General features: G+C 36.7%; 1 protein-coding gene across 6 annotated transcripts; it reads right to left on the reverse strand.

Moving 5' to 3' along the window:
• Positions 1–10,947: 10,947 nt before the first annotated feature.
• On the reverse strand, positions 10,948–18,440 carry LOC18442604 (Di-glucose binding protein with Kinesin motor domain-containing protein). Of its 6 annotated transcripts, none has more exons than XR_016047563.1 (17): positions 17,962–18,440; positions 17,044–17,342; positions 16,703–16,874; positions 16,511–16,581; positions 16,208–16,391; positions 15,958–16,067; positions 15,556–15,655; positions 15,279–15,365; positions 15,017–15,193; positions 14,249–14,582; positions 13,648–13,809; positions 12,646–12,861; positions 12,518–12,555; positions 12,237–12,400; positions 12,027–12,152; positions 11,809–11,934; positions 10,948–11,650 (listed from the first exon to the last, which is right to left on the reverse strand). XR_016047563.1 is itself a non-coding variant. In XM_020672540.2 (17 exons), exons 1-16 carry the CDS (start codon positions 18,230–18,232, stop codon positions 11,847–11,849), a joined length of 2,532 nt encoding a protein of 843 aa, XP_020528199.1. In that variant the 5' UTR covers positions 18,233–18,440; the 3' UTR covers positions 10,948–11,650; positions 11,809–11,846. The 6 variants fall into 6 exon arrangements, 4 of the variants coding, with proteins under 4 accessions (XP_020528199.1, XP_020528198.1, XP_088711969.1 ...); XR_016047562.1 differs by having other exon boundaries at positions 17,941–18,397; XM_020672540.2 differs by having other exon boundaries at positions 11,809–11,927; positions 14,249–14,522.
• Between the last annotated feature and the right edge of the window lie 5,438 nt (positions 18,441–23,878).

The following is a 23,878-nucleotide window of genomic DNA, read 5'->3' on the forward strand; positions in this document are numbered from 1 at the left end:
GTCATGGCTGTCTTAAGCTGATGGAAGGCTTGATATGCACCATAATTCCATCCCTAAGCATTCTTTTTTAATAGAGCAGTTAAGGGGGCTGCAATTTTCCCGTACCCCTTAATAAACTTCTTGTAATGGCCTGTTAGGTCTAAAAATCCTCTTAAAGCCTTAAGAGATGTGGGTTTCGGCCAATTCGCCATGCTTTGGGTTTTTTGTTGGTTGACCGCAACTCCATATTTTGGGATGATGTGTCCCCAAATAGTTGACTCCATTGTTCCCAAATGTACACTTGCTTACCTTGGCAAAGAGCTGATTTTTGCGCAAGACCTCCAACACAATCCTTAGATGATGCAAATGCTCAAGCAAATTTTGACTATACACCAAAATGTCATCAAAAAATACTAATACAAATTTGCACAAATAAGGTCTAAATATATCTTTCATTAAGGACTGAAAAGTAGGTAGAGTATTTGTCAACCCAAAGGGCATCACTAGAAATTCATAGTGGCCTTCATGAGTTCTAAAAGCAGTCATAGGAATGTTTTTATTTTTCACTCGAATTTGATGGTAGCCAGACCTTAAATCTAGCTTTGTAAAAATTTCATAACATCTTAATTCATCCAACAATTCATCACTCACAAGTATGGGGAACTTATCCTTCACATTGGCTTTATTCTAGGCCCTGTAGGCCACACATATCCTCCAAGAACCTTCTTGTTTCCTTACCAAGATTATTGAGGATGGGAATGGAGATACACTAGGCCTGATCATTTCAGAATTCAATAATTCTTTAACAATATTTTCTATTTCAATTTTTTGAAAATATGGGTACTTGTATGGTCTCACACTGATGGGTTAGGTACCTTCAACGAGTTAAATTTGATGATCTTGAGATCTGGTAGGTGGCAATCATTGTGTCTTGCTAAATACTTCTTTAAAGGGATCTAGCACCTGTTGGATCCTTGGATCTGGTAAGCTTGCCTTGCTTACTATGTCCACACTATGCAACTGTAGGATATAAGCTTTACTCGACCGCCTCATCTCCTTAGTCATTTGGCTGAGTCCAACTATTTGTGAATTTGCAGCTACAATTCCCTTTAACAATAACTCTTTTTCTCCGTCCTTGAATGACATAGACAAGGAAGAAAAGTCCCACCGGATCGATCCCAAAGTGCTAAGCCATTGAGCTCCCAAAACTGCATCACACCCTCCTAATGATAAGAGATAGAAGTTAGCCTTGATTGGGACCCCTTGTGAATGAATGAGTACTTCTTTGCATCCTCCATTCCCCTTCAACCTTTCTCCATTTGCCACCATCACTTCAAATTTAGCATTGGATTGAGTAGGTCGTTGCTCATATCCACTCTATCTCCTCTTCCTTGCTTCCTCAATCTTTCTCTCTCTTCATCAGTCATTGCCTTCGTAGAAATCAAATGTTTTATGTTTGCCCTTTTGATATAGTCAGTCCTTTTTACTCAACATCTCTTCTTTATCCCTCTTCGAGTTTCCCTTCTCTATGCTCTCTTTACAAGAGAGAGTGTGGGTAAATTATAATGATTACTAAGTCTTTTGAAAAAAAAAAAAAAGAAGATTTTTTTGGGATTCAAGTTTAGATTGAGACAAAAAAAACTAATAAATTATATTTTATTTAAATTATAATAATTACTCTTTTGGAAAAAATTTGATTTTTCGGGATTAAGGTTTAGATACAGAAGTGATAATTACTTGTACATTGGCCTCTTCCAATATCTCAATCTAATGTTTAAAATACTTTACTATTTCACAATAAATTTTTTTTTTAGAAAAATACATCATCATTTACTATTTTAACTACAAATTAATGATATTTAAAGGTTGTGACTAAAATAGTTCACTCAATGTTTATGACCAATATTAATTCACACTATTAAGTTATTATTCTTTGAGGCATGACAATCATGATATAGTCATGCTGTCTATACATATATATTTCAATCATTGTTCGTAAAATCACCCGTTCTAACCGCTAATTGCCCGGTTAGATCGGAACCGGCTACTGACCGGTTCTGGTTTTGGGCGGTTAAGGTGATCAACTGGTATTTAAAAAAAAAAAAATTCAAAAAAATGTATATAAATTCTAAAAAATAAGGATTCTGATTTGTAATGTATTTTCAAATATTCTTTACATTATGGCAAAGATTAAAAATTATTTTAGTCATTAATACTAACTTTTATATTTTCCCATCTTTTTAAATTTTTTTTAAAAATAGCCATTGGAAAATATAAAATGGTTTAAAATACATTTTTTTCATTAATTTTCAATTTCATTTGAATGTGTTTTGTTTTAGTCATTATTTATATGCTTTTCATATTTTAGTAGATTGTTTTTTTTTTTTTAACATTTTCTTAATAGCCCGGGACTTACCCGGTTAGATCGGTTGAATCGGCCGGTTTACAGGTTAGGCCAGTTAAACCACTTCCATGCCCATATCCAGTCAACCGTTCTGGTTCGATTTGACGAATACTAATTTCAATATTAAATAGGAATGCCCACAAAAAGACCATTTATCTTTTGTGAATAGAGGTCACGATCATTCTCAAATATTAGAAGTCAAATTGGATAGCTTGAAGTGAGTCTTGAACTGCATTTTTTTTTTTTTGTTGAAATTTTGTATTTATTTAATGACACTCATACGACCACCCATTTTGAAATTTAAAAGACAAGAATGATTGTGTGTACAAAACATAAATGGTCTCTTTGTAAACATTTCCATATTAAATCGTTATATCTAGTAAGAACAATATAAGAACAAATTTAAAGTGCAATGTAGACAATTCTATATTAAAGTTGTCAAGTAAGAACAATGTATTTATCAAGTTGCGAGTCATTAGAGATTTGGTGAGTCTTGCGAATGAATGCACTGATAAACAGTAAATATTTATGGGATATGTCTTCTTTGAGATACGATTGTTTTACCCTCGTACTCATGTCCAGAGGCCCTGCGTTTTGGGAAATACTGCGGTGGGTGCAGCAACTGCAGGTCCCTAAAAAACGACAATGGACTTTTTCTTGGGTTTGGTAAAAAGAACATTAGGCACCATATACCAGCTAATGGGAAAATATGGAAAGATACACATTTTCCCAAATATTACACCATAGGGTCAGTACCTTCACATTTTTTAGGGGAATGATCCTATGTACCATAGATATAAATGGTTAGGTTGTATCTTGGACCGTCCATTCTAGAAAGGATGAGGTTTCTATGAGCCGTAGGCTTTATAAAAAACAAAATAAAGCCTCATTTTAAATCCTCCTTGAGAAAGTTCTTTTGGGAAAAGATATCTACAATGGTTCTAAAATTAATTTCCAATATCAACAATAAAATTTGAATCTAAAAGAAGGGCAATGATTTCATGCAACCGTTGTATAGTAATATGATGCAACAATCTTAAAAAACCATCTTATGGCTATTTGTTTGATTCAAAATTTGAAATATACACTCTTTTCATTCTAATGAACAATCACATAAAAAGAAAAAATTGAAAACACAACCTATAAAGTATTTTTTTAGCCCAATTAACATAGGTCGTTTATTTTGGTGAGATGCTTAGATCTAGGTCTTAGAAAGAATTTTTCATTTCCAATATTTTGGATGGCTTTATTATCATTAGATGAATAATGTTAAAAAGCGAAAAAAGTGATTTTGAGTTTATAAAGATTGAGATCTTGAAATTCACAAAATGTATGGTCTAGATTTATTTTTGGAAGAGATTCACTTTGACTATATCTAGGGTTCAAATTGAACATTTTTTTTTGAGATTGATTATTGAGATGAAAAAAGTATGTATGCAAAATTTGGGGTCATACAAAACCACAAACATGGTTTTTTAGAAGTCTCGTTGCATTATACTATGATACAACTGTTGCATTGGATCATTGCAACTAAAAAAATAATACAAATCTTGTGGATATGTAAACACTTATTTTTAAGGAGAAATTGATAAGTTAGATAATTTATTACAAAATGCATTAATTTTAGACTTTGAAATCTTAATTTTTTTTCACAACTATAATATTCCAGTCGAGATGGTCGATTGAAAAGTTTTCCCATACTTGAATTGTATCTTGTAGCTTGGTCATGAATTTAATATCTATTTTTACCTTTTTGCCCCTACTTTCTCTCCACCCCTTAAAACCGTCCCCCTCTTTCTCCCAAGTTAAATGAGCTTACATACATATGGCTCTTTCACCCGTCTCGCCTATATCACTCTTACTTTCTCTCTCTAGAATGTATTTTTGTGTCCACTAACTTTAGTCTAAAGGCCGAGCAGAAATGGCTTCAATCGCTGATAGGAATCGGAACCAGAGGTTAGGAGCCAAACAAAATTTTTGTTTATTGAAGCATTACCTTTCTCAAACTAGAGAGAGAGGAATTTACGGAAGGGGGAGAAACCCATTTGCAGGAGAGAGACACCATTAACCGTCTTAGAGAGAAACACATCCTCAGAGGTTAAAGCGAAATACAATTTCAGCTTTAGAGAGAGAAACATTAGTAAATAATAGAGAGTAATAGAGAGTGAAACTGGACAAAGTCATCCGCAACATAAGAGAAACTCGTATGAATAAATATTAGAGGGAAAATAAACCATTATATGGTATTTTTTGTTGGGTTTTTATTGTTAAGAGAGATGTATTTATGGCTTTTTGATGTTAAAGAGAGATGAAATTCTAATATTTGTTGTTGTTGGTAAGAGAGCTGCAATTCATGGATTTGTGTTATTAGAGAGAAAAAGATAAAATTTATGGATTGTGTTGTTCTTTTGTTGGAGAGAGATGTGCAATTTATGGGTTGAGGAGAGAGATGGATTCAGAGACACTTGGACTTAGAGAGAGAGAAAGCAAACCTGATGACAGAAGGGGGGGTAAAAGGTTCTTTTTACCCTATAACCGTTTTTTTAAAATGCACAAGATCAAACCCTTCTCTTCTACTTCTGCTTCTTTTTTTTTTTTTTTTTTTAGTACAAAGTTACTAACATCCAACCAGTTTTAATTTTTTTTTTTTTGGAAGGTAGGGTTGTGACATAAGATTTAAGTCAATTCTAGACTGGTCTGATGTCCAAGACTTCAGACACTCCTAAAATGGGCTGTCCAATCTTGACGACATCAAACCAATTTGGAACTTCATTAATCGCCCAGTCTGATATTTATGACATCAGGCTGCTCTGAAAATACATATAAATTTATTGATCCGATATTTCGGATATCAGACCGATCTACAAGGAGCCCCAAAACTTTCGGGCTGATCAGTCCGATTATATGAACATCAGACCGATTGCAAGGAGGCCCAAAACTTTGGGGCACTGGCCCTAAAACGTTTCACAACCCTACGTTCAAGAAAACAAAGAAAACAAATAAAAGTAAAACAGGTCCCACGTAACATCAAACCGAGGGACAAACTTGAAAAAAAACAAGAAGCGAGAGGATCGACCCTCCAAGTAATATTGGGAAAAAAATATGAATCTTTATGTATTTTTCTATTAGTTTTTGTACCCGGACGTAATTTTTCCGTTTAGTAAAGCATTTTGCCTCTAATTCCAAACCCACGAATTAAATCCAAACCTTAATCTATCTCAATTCCCTTTCTTTTAATATTCTTGTTTCACTCTTTGAGATTCACATTGGGATGTTTAGATGTCTGTTAATTTTCTTATCAATGCAATGCTAAGATGTCCACCGTTTGTTTTGAAACAAACGTTGATAGTGAGTACCGGTTTTAGAGAGAGAAAAATTATAGAGTTTTAGAGAGAGAGAGAGAATCGAATAAGAAAGTTATGTTGAAATGGGGAGTATGAGCCCCTATCAGGAGAATGTAAAGTGCTCTTGGAGGCGACTGTTCATGTGAACAATAGTGACTATTGACACTATCATGTGACTATCCGATTAAATGCCAACCGGTTGTCACTGCCACAACTGCTATGTCCATAGTCCCTACATCACAATGGCTAGTATTATAGTGGTTGGATCGCACACGCAGCCATCCGATGCACTGTTACGAGTCCGGTTTGTGCCTTGTAAAATAGGGCAATTTACCAAAGTGCGCCTCAAGGGTCTACATACAAACGTGAACTCACGTGTATGTGCAAGTTATGTTAGGACCCTCCTTCTCATGTGTGTAGGATCCCAAATGATCACTATTAAATTTGACATAGATCTCTAGAAAAGTTATCATATGAGCGAGAGACTTGACTTTTTTAAAAATCCGTGCTGAATTTAATGACGAACTTTTGGGGTCCTACCTACATCGGTGGGAGAGGGTTCTATAGGATCATTTCTCTTGAAAGCATATTATTTTGAAATACTACATAGTATTTTTTCAAAACTAAAAATACTAACATTTCCTCCACTATTCCAAAATAATATGAAAATACATAGGTAAAATTGTATTTTTTTTTGCAAACAATTAAAGTATCATTTGATTTAAACTTTCACTTACAGTATACACTACAAAGTTCATCAAGTTTCATGATAGTGTATAGCTTTGAATCATGTTCCCCATCTAACATACTGGTAGTACAACTTAGAAACAATACATATCCATGTGTCTTTAGCTGTCAGCACATTTTGGTCATTGGGCTTATATTCTGATTTCATAAGTGCTCTAGAGTCTCATCTTATAGGAAGCAGTCTCACTTTCATATTTATACATATGCGTCGATCAACAATGCTTTTTTATTTATGACACTCCGACTTATAAACAATCATAAACATCATTATGACATTAACTCATCCTACTTGCATATAGTTCATTATTAGACCTATAGACTTATGCACTGTATAAACTTCCTTAGAATGAGTGCTTATGATATTTTTCGTCTAGTAACGAAACTAATCACATGTGTAGGTTGTTATTACTACATTGAACCTAAAATTTTGAGGTTATAAAAAATTAGGTTGGGTTCCCACTGCAGGTGATTACTTTATATACTACAACTACAATCTTATTGACATGCCGACCAAATTTTTCTTTGACCACATATTCGAGACTTACAATCCATCTCTTATTGGTAATTTTTTATAATTCTTATTGGTAATCTCTTATTGTGTGCAATATGTATATATTTAGTATTATATATATCATTACCTACTCTCACAATAGTAGTATGATTATCAATTTCGGTTATGGCCATATTAGTAGGCCATATTAAACATTCTTAAGTTGTTTTGCTTCTTTGTGAGCATAATTTAGAGCAATAAATCCCGATCTTTGGTAGAATGCAAAATACAAGTTTGTTTAGTTGGTCCGCTATGATATCACTCCCCAAGCTAAAGAAAATATCCATCTGAATATTGATAGTGAATATTGGACTTCTATGTTCCAATTTACATCACTACATCCTTCCAATATTTCAGGATAACCCATATAATGTATGTTATAATTGATAGTTCCTTGCAAATATCTTAACACTTGAGAGACTACTTCTCAAAATTCTCTACCCGATGACATATATATTCCAAGTTTGCCTATTGGATATACAATATCAGGCCTCATATTACTCATTGCATACATTAAACTATTGATCCCCCTTGTATATTCTATTTGAGATAAATATCTCCCTTCATTTCTCTTTAACTTTATATGAGGATGTATCATAGTAGAGACTATCTTACCATCAATATGCTAAAAAAATTATGTTATGTGCCCGGAAGCTCGAACGTGTAGCTCGAGGGGAATGCAAGTTTCCGTGGATATTTTTGCTAGCTAAATAGGATAGCTTACGGTTTTTACCCTTGTTCTTATTCCTCCCTATTTTTGATAGAATACTGAGAGTCCAGTACTAGAAGGAGAACAAAAATAATTGTAGCTTCTTCGAGGGAAACTAACCTCCAAAGCCAAGTAGTTTCTTCGAGGGAAACCAACCTCCAATGCCAAGCATTTACTAATCAGATTCAAGATAGTTACAATATCTTATTCTGGCCATTTAAAGACTCCTATCACTGCATCTTCCCTAAACTTAGCAACGACTACCACATGACTCCTAAACTTAAGCAACAACCTACGCACAACTCGAATAGCTTACCACCTTCTACCATCGTGGGCTTACCCGTTACAAGACTCAATCAACAAAGGAACATGACACCATGTCTTTCAAAGATGCAGGGATTTATGGAAAGTAGAAACAAAAAGTAAAAAGAAACATAAAAAATGGACACACAACAATTTATGAAGCACTTTCTCAATGAAGTGAGATTGTGTCAATATTAACTCTTTTTCTTTTCTCACAAATTTATTACCTAAGTATCACATCAGCCTCTCTAAAGTCCTTTATATTAAAGTTAGATGCGAAGAAACCTTTAGTTTTATGTACTATTTTCAGATTAGGGCTAAAACATGTGTCATATCAAAATCAACATATGCCTTTATGTATAACACATATTATGGATGCTCTTTGCTAAAACATGAGTACAAATAGCAATCACCTTTCTCATGAAACTGGTTTAGGTCTTGTTTGGAAGGCATAGATTTTGGCAATAGGGTCATTTTCCTCTCCACGTATTTAGGAGTTAAAAACAGCTTAACTTGGTCTGCTCCACTATTCACAGGGCAGTCCTTCTGTACCCTGCTTATTTGTAAAATGGCACCAACAAATCGCTAACTTTACAATAAAAACGCACCCTTCTCCATTTATAAACAACTCCCTTTTGTGTCATCCAAACTGGCCCTTTTACCATTAATCTCTTAATACTGGTGATAGAAGTTATACAAGAACAAGCATTTTAATTAAGGAAAACGTTTATAAAGGTAGAATGTAGAATTAAGGTGCACCTCAAAAATCCATTGAAAAATATTGTTATGATGTTAGAAAACAACATCGGACCAATAGGACTTGGGAACATTCATCTCTATCGAAACAAAGGAGCTCTAGCAACCTTTTAATTGATCATCTCGACAAGAGATAACTGGACATGAAATAAACCAAGATGTTGAGTCCCAAAATAGTGCATCTTACAACAAATTATCTGGACCATCCATCTTCAAGATTTTCATGTGTTTATACATCTACTTGATTTGGACTATTTTTGGAGTTAAAAATTTTATCGATAGAGACGAAAATAGATTCCAGACCATCCTAAGAATTTTTTATGCCAAAATTACATCATATGATAAACTTTGGAGGTGCACCTTACTTTAATTGTTTAAGGTTGCAACCATATGCAAACAGTACCTTTTAATTAAAGGGTGTGGTTTGTACAAGGCTGAGGGCTTCAAAAATAATGTCGATTGAGCAAATTTATGAACACTTGAAAATTGATGGTCTAAAAAATGCATTACAAAATACACTATTTCTAAGACTTGAAATCTATTTTTTCTCATATTCATACATCTTGAGGTCGAAATGATCAATTTGAAGATTTATGGGCATCGAAATAACCTATTCTAATAAATTTTTGATGTGCACCTTAATTTGATTATTTACCCTTATATAAACCTTTTCCTTGAATTAAAAAGCCTCTCTTTCATGATAACAAGCAATTTTATACATCGGTTACATATCAACTTAATAACCATGATTTGACTAAAAATCGTGTCAAATAACATAAGCATGATTACTAGAAAAGTTTGGGAAAAGCGGATTTTGTTTTTTCTACTTTTAAATTAGCATGTTTCGAATATTTTCATTTTTCTCAAGCAGAAGTAATGTTCTTTAATGATTTGCTTAACAACAATTTGGTATTTAAATAGCTTACATTTATTTCCTTAAAAAAGTCCACATTGTGATGGCCATTAACCATTCTTATTGTTTTCTTCCCATTATTCCCATTTTCTATATTGTGGAGATCATTACCATTTTATAATATCATAACAGCATTTTTAAAAGTAATATTGTAAAAAGTTTTTCTTAAAAGTTGGCACTAGAGAGCTTCCATTAGTTTCCCAAAAAAGTCTACATTATGATGAGTACTAACCTTATTGTTTTCTTCCCATTGTTCCCTTTTTTCTATATTATAGTAGTCATTACCGGTTTATAATGTCCTAACAGACTATAAAAAACTTTAATTTAGGCTTACTCAGGTCAAAATATAAAAGGAAAAGCATGGAATACAAGGGCGAGGCCCAAATAATCAAATTAAGGCGCACCTCAAAAATTCATTAGACAAGGTTGTTTCGATGCTGAAAAACCCTAAAATTCGATCATCTTGACCTCAAGATGTTGGGACATGAGAAAAAATAGATTTCAAGTCTTGAAAATAGTGCGTCTTGTTATGTATTATTTTGACCGATAACTTTCAAGATTTTCAAGTGTTCCACATAGACCGTCAATTTTGAAGATTTTTTAGTGTTCATAGATCTGCTTGATCTACACTTTTTTTTAACGTTAAAGATTTCTGAGGCTGAAGCAACATATTTTGGCACTATTTGAAGGTGTGACGACTTCAATTGTTTAGGGCCTTGTCCTTGTTTAGCAACATACATTATTAGCTCATTAAAATTTTGATTCTAGGAAGAACCCTCAATCCCCCCTTCTATTTCGCCAAATTTCAGTGTAAAAACAATTTCAGAAGAGCTGCAAAAAACAAGGAATGAATTTTTAGTATTAAGATTTGGCAATGCCTTACTGTGTGGTTTTGATAGACCCTTGACAGACTGTGTTGTTGCCATCAGACAGTTGAGCATTTGTTATTACAGTGTGTGAAAGCAAGGGTGAAGCATAGCATGACTCAGAGGCAAAGACCAGCAGTGTAGAAGTTATCAAGAAAAGGTGAAAAAAACTTCTAACTACGCATCAGACATAGTTAAAAACTTTATGCCATCTGAGCATTTGTTATTACAGTGTCTGAAAGATTTGGCAATGCCATACATTTGTTATTACAGTGTCTTAGGCTTAAAGTCAGAATAAGGACGCACAAGATAGTATTAGAGAATTTGTTATTACACCGTTCTTACAGGAAGGCTATGCACAAAACAGTATGGGACAGGCTCCAAATGGTCTCACCGAGTTAAAATGGTATATAACAATTAATTGACTTGTTCATACAAATTTGTACAGGAACAAAATACGAAAAACCACTCATCTTCATACAAATAAACAATATGTTACAAGATCTGTAACAGTTAAACCACAGTTGAATCATAACTGATGGTTACCGTGTCCAGCCTCTTGTTTTATCCCTTTCCTTAAGTGCAACAGTCGCCCTTTGAGCTCTATTTACAATGGAAGACCTTTGGGCACCAATCTTTGATGTTCTTGTTAACCTTCCAAATGCTTTTGATGAGTCAATCTGCCTGGTTCTGTTTGTATCTAAAACTGGTTTTCGCTCTAACGAAGTTGAAGACAGTGAGGTGTTCTCAGGATCAATAAAGTGATTTTTAGACTCCCTTGCTTTTGCAATTTTTTGAAGAGATTCTTGGCCTCTTAACAAAGATGATGCAGTGGGGCGGTTTATTGAATTTGAACATTGCAATATCAATGACTCTGTTTCGACTGGGTAATGATCAGAAAACTCAGGCTTTGATGAGATGGGAGGCATGCTTTTGGTTGTTGATGAAGAGAGACGAAGAGATTCGACTTTTGAGAGCTCTTCGTGCTTCTCTTTCAAAGCATTTTCAAGCTCCTTAACCTTTTCGACTTTAGAGAGTTCTTCCTGCTTCTCTTTTAAAGCATTTTCAAGCTCCTTAACCTGCATGAACAAATATAACATGGTCTCCTGAGATGGAATCTCTCTCTCTCTCTCTCTCTCTCTCTCTCTCTCTCTCTCTCTCTCTCTCTCTCTCTCTCTCTCTCTCTCTCTTACTTATATACACACATAAATAAATAGATAATATTTGTGCAAGTGACCTTGAGTTGGAGAGTTCTGCACGTTTCTTCTCTTTCTATCAGTTTCTCAACAAGTTGCTGGCTTTCCCTCTCGGATCGGCTGTGTGATTCGACCTTTGATTCAAGAATTCCCTCGAGCTCTTTCACCTGCCAAAGCAAAATTAGGACTAGCTAAATCCAAATATGACACTGGAGACAGAGTTTTATGCATTTTGTAATTAGTTAGAAGTTTTTTTCACCTTTTCTTGATAACTTCTACATTGCTGGTCTTTGCCTCTGAGCTTGGCCTCTAAGGCCTGACAATTATCTTCAAGCTTCTTCAAGGTTTCTTCCTTAAACCTTGATTCTTGCCTTGATTTCTCAAGCTTTAATAACATATAAAAGAAAGAGAAGATTCAGCTGGTCATAGAAAGACTTATAAAGATAAAGATGTAAGTTCGACAACTCACCATGAGTTTCAGCTTTTGAAGTTCGGTGGTATCGATTTGCTTTTTGGCTGGACCCAGCTCCACTCCCCTAACTCTTGTTGCAAAATTCAGTGAGCTAAGTGTTTCACCTGAGTCCTTCTCACATGGGCTGATTTGTACAAACATCAGTGTTTTGGAGTCACCACCTACATTCCAACCAAAGTGCACTATAATGAGGGCTTGTACTATTGATGACAAAATGAAAAGGCAGAGGCGGTCTATTGTTAACCATCAAAAAACCATTAATGAGACAGAGATGATACCTAATGAGTCCTGCAGTAGATGTGTCAGCTTTGAGTTCCTGCAAAATTTTACATTGTCAAATATATATACATTGACAAATTATCAAATCTTAAGATAAAACATCTGAATGGTATATAAGTTTGGAAACCTGTAAGGAACATGGCTACTTTTCGTAGCTAAAGCATTTATGACATCTCCAAGTGCTGATAATGATTTGTTTATATTCTGAGCTTCCTTTAGGCGCTCCCCCTGTGCCTCAGTCTTTCCTAACCTCTCACTTCCTGCTAAGTCCACTAGCCAAAGCTTGCTATTTGTGCATTCCCCACTCATCAGGTTCTTGGACCTCACCATTATACAAAGCATACTGTACAGTAAAACACAGTCCAGTAAACAAAACTCATAATCAAAATAATTCAGTATTCAATAGAAACTGAATAAGAATAAAACATTATAATGCAAATATCAATCCAGTGAAGCAGAAAATTATAGTCCATAAAGTAATTTAGAAGTTCCAAAAAAAAAATCAAGAAAAATGAATGAGAAAAGAAATGAAATATTTACCCGCAAAACCAAGTCCTCATTAAACCTAAATTAGAAATCAAATTCTCAGAAAATAGGTTAGGATGAAGCATCAGAAAATAAATATGAATTCGTTAGGATGAAGCATCAGAAAATAAAAATGAATTCAGAAAGTTAAAATCTAGAAACCGAAAGATCTTAAACATCAGTAGGCAAATAAGCAAGTTAATGAATAACCAATGATGTATTTATTTGCCTGCAAAACCAAGTCTTCATTAAATCAAATTTACAGATAATTGGTCAGGATAAAGCATCAGAAAATAAACCTGAATTCCGAAAATTAAAATCTAGAAACCAAAAAATATCTTAAACATCAGTAGGCAAATGCAAATAGAAATCCAGTGAAGCATACAGTATAATAGAAACCCAACTTAATGAACCAAAATTCAAATAAGCCAAATATTAATCAATAAGAACTTAAAGCATTAGTTGATGCATGTAAAGCAATTGATGGATGTATATGACTTAGGAATATTGTGCTCACTTACATTGTAGATTTACAACCGACTCTTTAAACAAAACCAAACTCAACAGTGCAGGAGAAAATTGAGAAGATGGATATACCACTAACCAGTGAGATCGGCTGCTATGCTCGTTCACATTGTTTGAACCAACAGCTCTTGCACTACTTCCTGCCTGAAGAACAGTCCACACCTCACTACTATTATTCACTTGGGCTTCAACAAGGCCTGGTACATGATGGACTCCTTCACCAGCTTGTTTTATCTCCAGCCTTTTATCCCAGTAATAAGAGAAAAGGGAAAGAAAATGAAACCCAAGTTATGAATCTACAGGAAAACAAGCACAATATAGGAAAGAAAAGAACCATTCTCATTTAATTCTCAAATCATGATAAAGGATACTACAATATACATATACAGCATTTATGTCCTTGAAGAATAGCCATGCAAGAAATATCTGGGCAAAGGAAAATTGAGCACATGGACGCACATGCAACATGCATACACACACAAAAACAAATACATAGGACCATGTCTCTGAAACTGAGACAAACAAGTGAAATACGAGAGAACAGAAAATTCTTGTCCATTCCCTGAATTTCAGACTTTTCTCATAATATCCTGTGCATCGAAGTATTAGATTACAGAAGGCTTCTAAAACAAGAGAGAGAGAGAGAGAGAGAGAGAGAGAGAGAGGAATTGAGATCATACTTCTTGGAGGCAGGAACTGTGGCTAGTAAATCTCGAATCTGCTCATTATAAACTTCCAGAACGCTCACAGATATATCATAGTGGAACATATCTTTTCTCTCTCTAGCGATACGAAAGAGCTCTTCTAGTGTCCTGTAATTGACCCCTCTGTTATGCTCAGTGCCTTCCATAGTGAAAGTCTTCCCTGTCCCAGTCTGCCCGTATGCAAATATACAGACATTGTATCCATCCAAAACTGAGACCACGAATGATGAAGCATCCCCAAACACGTGGACTGTTCACCATAAATATTTTCTCCTTTAGCTTGCAAACATGTGGTCTCCATCATTTTCTACTGTAAAATTTTCAAAATACAGCTAACCCTTTAACAATTTAAAATCTACACCTTTTCAACAATTCCAACTCATGGTCATGTGTATTTTATGGGTATTTTGAAAACCAGACGATACGGGTAAGATGTTAAATAATTGATCTCTTATGTATATTTTGAAATATTGCCCTTTTCTATAATCAGGCTAGTATGTTCTCTATTTAGCTTTCCAAATTTCAAATAGTAAGTTACTAAGATAAATCTCTAAGTGAAACTAAGGATGCAAGCATGGTAGTGCATTTTGGAGTACAAAATATGTGAAATTTGAAACTGTTCCACAGAACCATATAATTTTCCACTATTAGATATGTATATTTTCTCCCTATAGCCTACAAGGTTCAAATAATGAATTCGTAAATAAGTTTAAAATAAAGTTAAGTTTATTGGGAAGAACTCACCTTGATCATCTTTTGGGGTATAAACTCTGTCAAATTTAAAAATTCTCTTTGAAGATCCTCCTACATGTATGCCAAGTTCTCCGTCCTTTGCTGAATCAAAGTCTACCACCATTGCTGAACCAGAGGAAAGCTCTTCTTTGCTCATGGGCCTGCACCTGCAAAACACCCTGATATTCCCTGAAATTATTGAAAACAACACAGAAAAGTCAGCCATGATTTTATCTTCTCTAATGCCTAAACCACAATAGAATCAAGAACATGCCTTTCATTTCTAGGACTTTGTTATAGAGCTCCTTTCTCTCAGCTTGCTCTTTGTTGTACTTCATCTTCAGGTCTTCACACTGAGAAACTGGCAAGCAATCCTTCACATGTTAGTTTTCTTTTCTTTTTTTTTTAATCTCAATTCTATTGAAATGGTACATATAAATTCTTCATACTCTGATTTTCCAATTTTTCTGTTTCAATTTTTCTGTTTCTCTCAATTGCCGAAGGATAATTATTATTCGTTTTTTGGAATGTTAGAAAGGCAGCTATTTTACCCAAAGTTTGAACTGAAGACATCATTTTATTTAACTCAGGAATTGAACTGGCACATAAGTGGGCTTCTTGAGAAAGATGGGCATGTTCCCTTTTCATGACCTGGGATCAATAATCAGTTAACATCCAAACATAAGAAGTATAACCAATTGTATCATAAGAAATAAGGAAACTTGAGTTTGAAGTACAAATCAAGTACAAAAATACTATGATGTTTATAGAAAGAGAACAAATAAGAAATGCAGATATGGATAGACATCCTCCCCCCCCCCCCCCCCCCTCCTTCTCTCTCTCTCTCACACACACACACACACACATTGTTTCTCCAACATCCAAATTGATCCATCAAAAAATTGGGATTCTACAGTCATTTGATAAGAAAAATGGTAAAAGACAAAAATCACCAGCATTTTTTCTTTCAAATAATTGACTGCAACAATCCAATACTTCCTGTCATGCTCGTATTTCTCCAAGACTGACTTCAACTCACTTGATTGCTTGTCTACAGTTTCACCTAATTTACATAGAATGTCCAGACAAAACCAGTTATTTTCAACTTCCATTGAGACAATAGGCTTACAAAGTTGTGTGTGAGTGTTATTCAAGTGCCTCTGTGTGTGTGTGTGTGTGTGTGTGAGAGAGAGAGAGAGAGACCTAGTGATTCTGCTCGAGACGAATTATTGTTTAGATTGATCCTAAGCATCTCAAGCTTGTCATTTGCAGCTGTTAGAGCTAACCAAGCTTCGTAGCATTCATCTGTTTTGAGTCGGCATTCATTCATCAATTCCTCTATCCTTTTCTCATATTTCACTATAGATTTAAATCCATTTTCATTAATCTGCAAATTCCACACCAAACAGAGTTAATTACAACAAAAACAAAAAAGGTTTTCTTTTTAATAACACAATAAGTTTTTCTTTCCACAGAACAGAAAATAGCCATTTATCTCTTCCGCACCTTAGTTGAACCACCTTCGATCTTGGCAGCACAGATATTGCATACAGGATATTCAGACTCTCTCAAAGGCTCTGAAGATTTCAATCAAATTGATAAGCTCCATGAGTGACAATCAAAATTATCAGATATATATATATATATAGATAGAGAGAGTTGAAGAATAGAATGTACATCATCCAATTTGATGCATACCCATTAATTGTGGAGCCGTTCTGATGCAAATTCCAGAAACAACAGGACTTCCATTAATCCCTTCAAACCTTATAACCAAATCTCTATTCTGTAGAACAGTACCTCTAACATCAACCAGCTGAAGAGCCGTGTTCGCACCCACTCGGGAATATATATCAAGCCGGCACAATACCTGTGAATTTCAAAAACAACACCCATTTAACATTCTACTCCCATGACATTCATTAAGCAAAAAGACAAACAAAAACTGGATTGAAAGGGAAAAAAGCAGTTTTTCCTACAAATAGTTAGATAAATAGTTAGAGAGAGGGGAGAATTGGTGAAAGGAACAGTAATCCTGCCTTCTTTTCTTGAATGAAGACATCAAAGACCCTCATTCCACTCGGCCCATACGTGTTTATGATCTCTGCAAAGTGGAGGTCCAGGAAATAGTCTCCGGGCTCAAGGTTAGTGAATTTGTAGGAGAAGTTACCATAGCGAGCAGACTGATATATACATGGATAATGTCCGGCATTCGTTATACTCTCCTCTGTTCTAATAATATCCCCTCCTTGGAAATAAGTATCCTCTGATATATTGAGCCCATTATCATTTATGGGTAAAAGGGCACCTCCACAATTCACAAAGACCACATAGTTCACTGATACAGGAGAAGAGAGAGAAAATCAATTGGCCGATACAATCAGAGGAAACCCACATCTGAGCTAAACAAACAATCAGTCAAATTAACATGGAAGGGAAATAATTCTAAAAATGAACGCTTTCTGTATAAGAGAAGAATAAACACTTGAAATCCAAATTGGAAAACAGAAAATGCAAGAAATAACAGTGGCTTCTAAAAATCCATGGAGAAAACCACTACATAGAGAAGAATGTGCTAAACCCGATGTCCATAGATGAAACCCTTGCCTGAAAGAATCGCAAATAAAGAAACTGGAAAAAGGTCGATGAAAAGGCATCCGAAAAAACTGAAATAAATTGTACAAGACCCTCTAATAACCTGAACCAAGCAGGTCAAGCCCAAAAGATGAAAGGTAGTTTAGAAAAATATAAGGAAAATTTTCTGAAACCAAGAACCAGGTAGCAACATATAAATCCAATTTTAGTTAGACAACAGCAGCTCATAGAAAAGGGGAAGAAAGACAAAAGCATGTCTCATTTTTACAGAAGAAGCAAAAACGAGAGAGAGAGAGAGAGAGAGAGAGAGAGAGAGAGAGAGAGATCCAAAATTCCAAAACCTGGGAAACCCACAAAATCACCTCTGCAATCTTGTCGCCTGAACCCTGAATCCACAAATCTTGAACCAGCAACACATAGCGTGGACTCACCAGAATCCATAACACCATAATCAGTCTTTCCAAAAAACCTATTGTTCATAGAAAGAGGCGATCCCCTCTCTTTCATCTTCTCTTCCCAATCATATTGATTTGTTGACGATAAACAAGAAACTGGGTCAAGGTTATCATGGAAATCTGAGGGATAATCAGCCTCTACATTGCCTGAAAATGATCGGCAATGATCCCCTTCCATATCCGGAAAACTTTCAATATTGCCGGAAAATGACTTTCGCTTTTAGAGAGAGGGAGAGAGAGCAGAAATGGTGGATGAATTCTTAGTGGCCGAGGGAAAGAGAGTATCAGAGGTGGAGTTTCTACTTTCTGCCATGTTTCCTTCGATTTCAATTTTGTGGCCGTTGGATAATATGACCGTTGGACAGTGTTTATATGACTTTCAAATTGGATTGCTCGATTATTTTAGGACGGATATACCCTTCATTTCCATATTGCTCTATATCTAAGAGCGTGGTCTCTACAAGGCTAAGGCCTAACCAATCAAAATAAGGGGTGCCTTATACTACTCAAACATGTTATCTCACTAGGCGGAAAATTTATTTTCTAATTATAAAATTTAAAATTTAAAATAGTATATGATTAAGCAAATCTATAAACATTTAATTGACAGTTTAGATAATATGCTCCAATATGCACTATTTTCAATATTTGAAATCTATTTTTTTTCATATACATACATCTTGAGTTCGAAATAATCGAATTGAAGATTTGTCCACATCGAAACAACCATTCTAGTGACTTTTTAGACATCTTAATTTGATTGTTTAGACCTTATGTAAACTTTTTCCATATATGTACCTCAAATATGAGAGAAACACTGAAATTACCTTGGGGTCTAACTTTACTTCTACTCTAAATCAAATAATGTTAATAGAAATTTACGCGCATAGCGCAGAATTGCTTTATTTAGAATTTAAAAAATTTTACGCGTATATCTCCCTCAATTATTGTTATTCATTTTTTAAAAAAAATTTCCCCTACTTCGACCCTTAAATGGTCGAAACTACTTAAAGGGCTGAACTTGCTTCTAGAAAGCCCAAAAGCATTGAATTCAGCCTTTTAGAGAGCCTAAGTTCTACCAAGGGTTGAACCTGCTGCTAGAAAGTCCAAAAGGCAGTTCGACCCTAGCTTAAGTTTGACTATGGTTCAATCATGAATAAGTTCTACTCTTCAAGGGTGAAGGCAATTGAATCCTTGAATTATTTATTGCTAGCTTAAGTTCAACTAAGGATTGATCTTGCTTAAACTTGACCCTTCAATGGTTGAATTTGCTTCTGGAAAGCCAATACGGGTCGAACCGGTCCTTAACGGAACCCCAATACTTCCAGCTAGTACTATAAAATAAGACTAAAATGCAAACCCCATAAAAACTTCCTTGAACTGGTTTCCCCTATTGAATCGTATTACTGAAGTCTTACTAGCCTTTCTAGTGCTCCTACAGATTTGTTATACTTACTGATCTTCACACTAAAAGTCACATGTTGTACTTAGAGAAAAGCCGAACCTCATCCATGGTAATTTCCAAATAGTTAAGATTCAAGATGCATAAGGTAGAGGCGGCAATGGGCCAGGTGGACTGGTTAGCTCGACCCTATAAAAATTAGGACTTTTATAGCTCGAGGGTCGGCCAGTGCCGAGCAACTACGATTCAAGGGTAGGGCCTGGCCTAGGTCAAGGTTGGCTCAACTAGGCCGTCTGTTTCTTATTATTTCGATTTTATTTGGCCCAGCCCTGAGGGCTAGGGTTGGGCTTGGGCTAGGGCTTTTTTGGATCGGTCTAGGCTGGGCCAAGCCTAGGTTGGCCCTATAAGGAGTAGGATCAGGCTAGGCCCAACACATTGCCAGCCCTAAGATAGAATTGTACTAGACAAATGTCACGGCCCAACCCGTGATCCCTTTTTCCGCACGCGACAGAGGGTAACCGAGTGCGGAAAAAGGGATCGGGGGAAGGGTCGTGACAATTATGATATCAGAGTAGTCAAAGTAGGATTCTTGGCCGAGAGAATTTTAGAAGAGTCTTTAGAATAGTTTTAGGATAGATTAGTGACTGGGTTCTCCTGTGCTAGGTTGAAGATGCCAAAGACTCGTACCAACAATGTGAGTTCCAGCAACGAGAACACCGAGATGCTCAGTGAGTTTATAGGACCCTGAGGGCGATGACCCAAATGATGAAGGAGTCGATGCCAGTCCAGTCTACACCTACCCCAGAGCAAAATGACAGTAGCTTGATAAAAAGATTCAGAAGACTGACACCCCCAACCTTTGTAGGGTAAGGTGGGGTAGAGAAAGCCAAGCGATGGAAGAGACAAATAGAGCAGATTCTAGAAGTGTTACATTGCTCGAATGAGCAGAAAGTCAGGTTGGGAGCCTTCATGCTGAAGGGAGAGGCTGGATATTGGTGAAACTCGGTCAAGCAATCTTAGAAAGAGTCGGGAACCGAGCCACTTGGGATAACTTCATGAAGTACTTCCCAGAATCCATCAAGGAGAGGAAGGAAGTAGAGTTCATTGAACTTCAGCAAGGGTATGACAGTGGAGCAATAGGCCACTAAATTTACGGAGCTTTCTAGATACTCTCCTCACATCATTAGCACAAAGGCACGAAAGGTGGCTAAATTTGAGAGGGGCCTTCTGCCAGACATCAGAGGAAGAGTATTTTTGGCCAACCTGAATTTGTACGCCCCATTAGTAGGCATCGGCCTTAAAGATTGAGACGGACTACGAGGATCATAGGTCAATCAAGGAAGGAAAGATGAAGCCCGTGCCATCGAGAAACTTTGGGAAGAAGCCTCGACAATTTCCAAAGAGGGATGTTAGAGGAGGGCCTTACCAGCATAACCAGAAGGCCCAGAGAAATTTCCTGAGCAACACGGAGAATGATTGATGCCCGGTTTGCCCTCATTGCGGGAAGGACAACCACATTGCTGCTGAATGTTACAGGAAGCGGAACGTGTGCCTCAGGTGTGGCAAGCCCGGCCACTGGGCTAAGGAGCCCTATGACGAAGACAAAGAACAGATCATAGACGCAAAGATGAGTATTTGCCCTCACCGAACAAGAAGCCAAGGCATCCACCTCAGTGATCAGACATACGCTCTCCATTTGTGGTGTTAAAGCTAAAGCCTTAATTGACCTGGTTCCTCTCACTCTTTTATTGCACGCCATTTTGCTTGCTATCTAAATGTTGAGCCTGCATGTCTTGATTTTACTCTAGTAGTATGTACGCCTGTGGGGGATTCTATGGAAACCGATAGAATGTATAGACAGTGTGGAATTACAATTGATGGGTGTGATCTGCTTGTGGATTTGATTCTCTTAGAAATTTAGGATTTTGAAGTTATTCTAGGCATGGATTGGTTATACACACACCATGCCACCGTCAATTGCCATGAAAATACGGTGACCTTTAAATGCCCTGACCAAGCTGAGCTACACTTTGAGGGCACCAGGGATACTTCCCATCTACACTTTATTTCTGCTCTCCGGGCCGCTCGCCTCCTGACTAAGAGATGTGAAGGATATCTAGCCTATGCGGTTGAAAATCGGGGCATCCAGTCTCAACTAGAAGGGATACTAGTAATAAGAGAATACCCCGAGGTATGTCCAGAAGAATTAACGTCCCTACCCCCCAGTAAGGGAAATTGAATTTGAGATAGATGTAGTCCCTGGCACTGTTCTCATCTCCGAAGCCCTGTATAGAATGGCTCCAGCAAAATTGAAGGAGTTGAAAGAACAGTTGCAAGAGTTGTTGGATAAGGAATTCATCCAACCCAGCGTGTCACCCTGGGGTGCACCAGTTCTGTTTGTGAAAAAGAAGGATCGATCGATGAGACTGGTATTGACTATAAGCAGTTGAACTAAGTAATATTGAAGAATAAGTATCCCCTATCTAGGATTGACAACCTTTTTTACCAACGCCAAGGAGCCCAAATGTTTTCAAAGATCGACCTCCGATCAGGGTATCACCAACTAGGAGTCAAGGAGGGAGACATCCCGAAGACCGCTTTCAGAGCTCGATATGGTCACTATGAGTTCCTTGTAATGCCGTTTAGGTTAACCAATGCCCCTACTGTGCTCATGGATTTAATGAATAGAGTGTTATGAGCCTTCCTGGATGATTTCGTATTGGTCTTCATTGACGATATTTTGGTATATTCGAAAACCTGGAAACTACATAAGCAGCATCTGAGAATGATCGTGCAAACTTTGAAGTCAGAAAAACTGTATGTTAAATTAAGCAAGAGTGAATTTTGGCTCTCCAGCGTATCCTTCTTGAGTCACATCATTTCAAAAGATGGGATCACAATCGATCCCTCTAAGATTGAAACTGTACTTAAATGGGAAAGACCAACTAATGTGACCGAAGTTCGTAGTTTTCTGGGGTTAGCCGGATACTACAGGCGCTTCGTAGAAGGATTCCCAAAGATAGCGCTTCCCCTTACTCGGCTGACGCAAAAGAATGTAAGATTTATGTAGTCGGAAGACTGTGAGAGAAGCTTCAAGAACTTAAGAAGAGACTAACCACAACCCCGATACTGACCCTGCCTTAAGGAAATGAGGAATTTGTGGTTTATACGGATGCATCCCATAAAGGGCTCGGATGTGTACTCATGCAGAGAGGTAAGGTCATTGCTTATGCCTCCAGACAATTGAAGTCGTATTACCAAAACTATCCAACTCATGACCTGGAGCTTGTGGCCGTAGTGTTTGTGTTGAAGATCTGGAGACACTACCTCTATGGGGCCTAATTTAAGGTGTTAACGGACCACAAGAGCCTCAAGTATCTATTTTCTCATAAGGAGTTGAATATGAGGCAAAGAACATGGATGGACTTACTGAATGATTACTACTGTACAATTGATTACGATTCGAGCAAGACTAATGTGGTAGCAGACGCCCTAAGCTGGAAACCCTTGTCTCAGTGGCATACCTGATGGTTCGAGAGATGGGGTTGCTAGAGGATGTGGTGGAATGGCACCCAACTCTACCCCTCAATGATAGGGTCGAAATGCTTCCATGTGTGAGAGTAGAGCCCCAACTCTTCCAACAATTCCAAATAGCACAAAAAGAATATCATCAACTTATGAAAATCCTTGAAGAAATAAAAGTGGAAGAAAAATGGGAATTCATTATGAGCGATGATGAATTGTTAAGGTTTAAAGGCCAAGTATGTGTTCCTAATGACGAAAATGTAAAAAGGACTGTTCTAAAAGAAGTACACCACTCTCGCTATACGGTGTACCCAGGGAGTACAAAGGTATATCAAGATCTAAAAAAGACCTTCTGGTGGAACAACATGAAGAGGGAGGTTGCACAATTTGTCGCTAAGTGGTTGACATGTCCACAAGTGAAGGCGGAACATCAGAAACCTACCGAACTATTACATCCATTGCCCATACTGGAGTGGAAATGGGAACACATCACGATGGGCTTTGTTTCAGGATTACCAAGGTCGAGCGCGGGGCACGATAGTATTTGGGTCGTGGTGAACCGATTAACTAAAACTGCTCATTTCTTACCAGTCCGCACAACGTACACCTTGGATAAGCTGGCCCAGCTATACATCAGAGAAATTGTGAGATTACACGGTGTACATATCAGCATTGTGTCAGACAGGGACTCCAGATTCACCTCTAGGTTTTGTGCAAGTTTACAGTCAGCTTTGGGGACCAGACTTACCTTTAGCATCACCTTTTACCCCCAGATGGATGGGCAGTCAAAGAGAGCTATTCAGACTTTGGAAGACATGTTGAGGGCATATGTTACTGACTTTAAGGGGAGCTGGGAGGGCCATCTACCTAGAATTTTCCTACAACAACAGTTTCCAA

This window comes from Amborella trichopoda, chromosome 13, assembly GCF_054954075.1.
Source record: "Amborella trichopoda isolate Santa Cruz 75 chromosome 13, AtrichopodaSantaCruz75HAP2 v2.0, whole genome shotgun sequence".
NCBI lineage: Eukaryota > Viridiplantae > Streptophyta > Magnoliopsida > Amborellales > Amborellaceae > Amborella > Amborella trichopoda.

Excerpts from the sequence above, each read along its gene's own strand:
- LOC18442604 (XM_088855842.1), bottom strand. The coding sequence starts at position 18,232 with ATGGAAGGGGATCATTGCCGATCATTTTCAGGCAATGTAGAGGCTGAT. Across the intron at positions 16,582-16,702 it reads AACGGCTCCACAATTAATGG|AGCCTTTGAGAGAGTCTGAA; the intron begins GTATGCATCAAA and ends TGAAATCTTCAG. Across the intron at positions 12,556-12,645 it reads AGTAGCCATGTTCCTTACAG|GAACTCAAAGCTGACACATC; the intron begins GTTTCCAAACTT and ends AAAATTTTGCAG.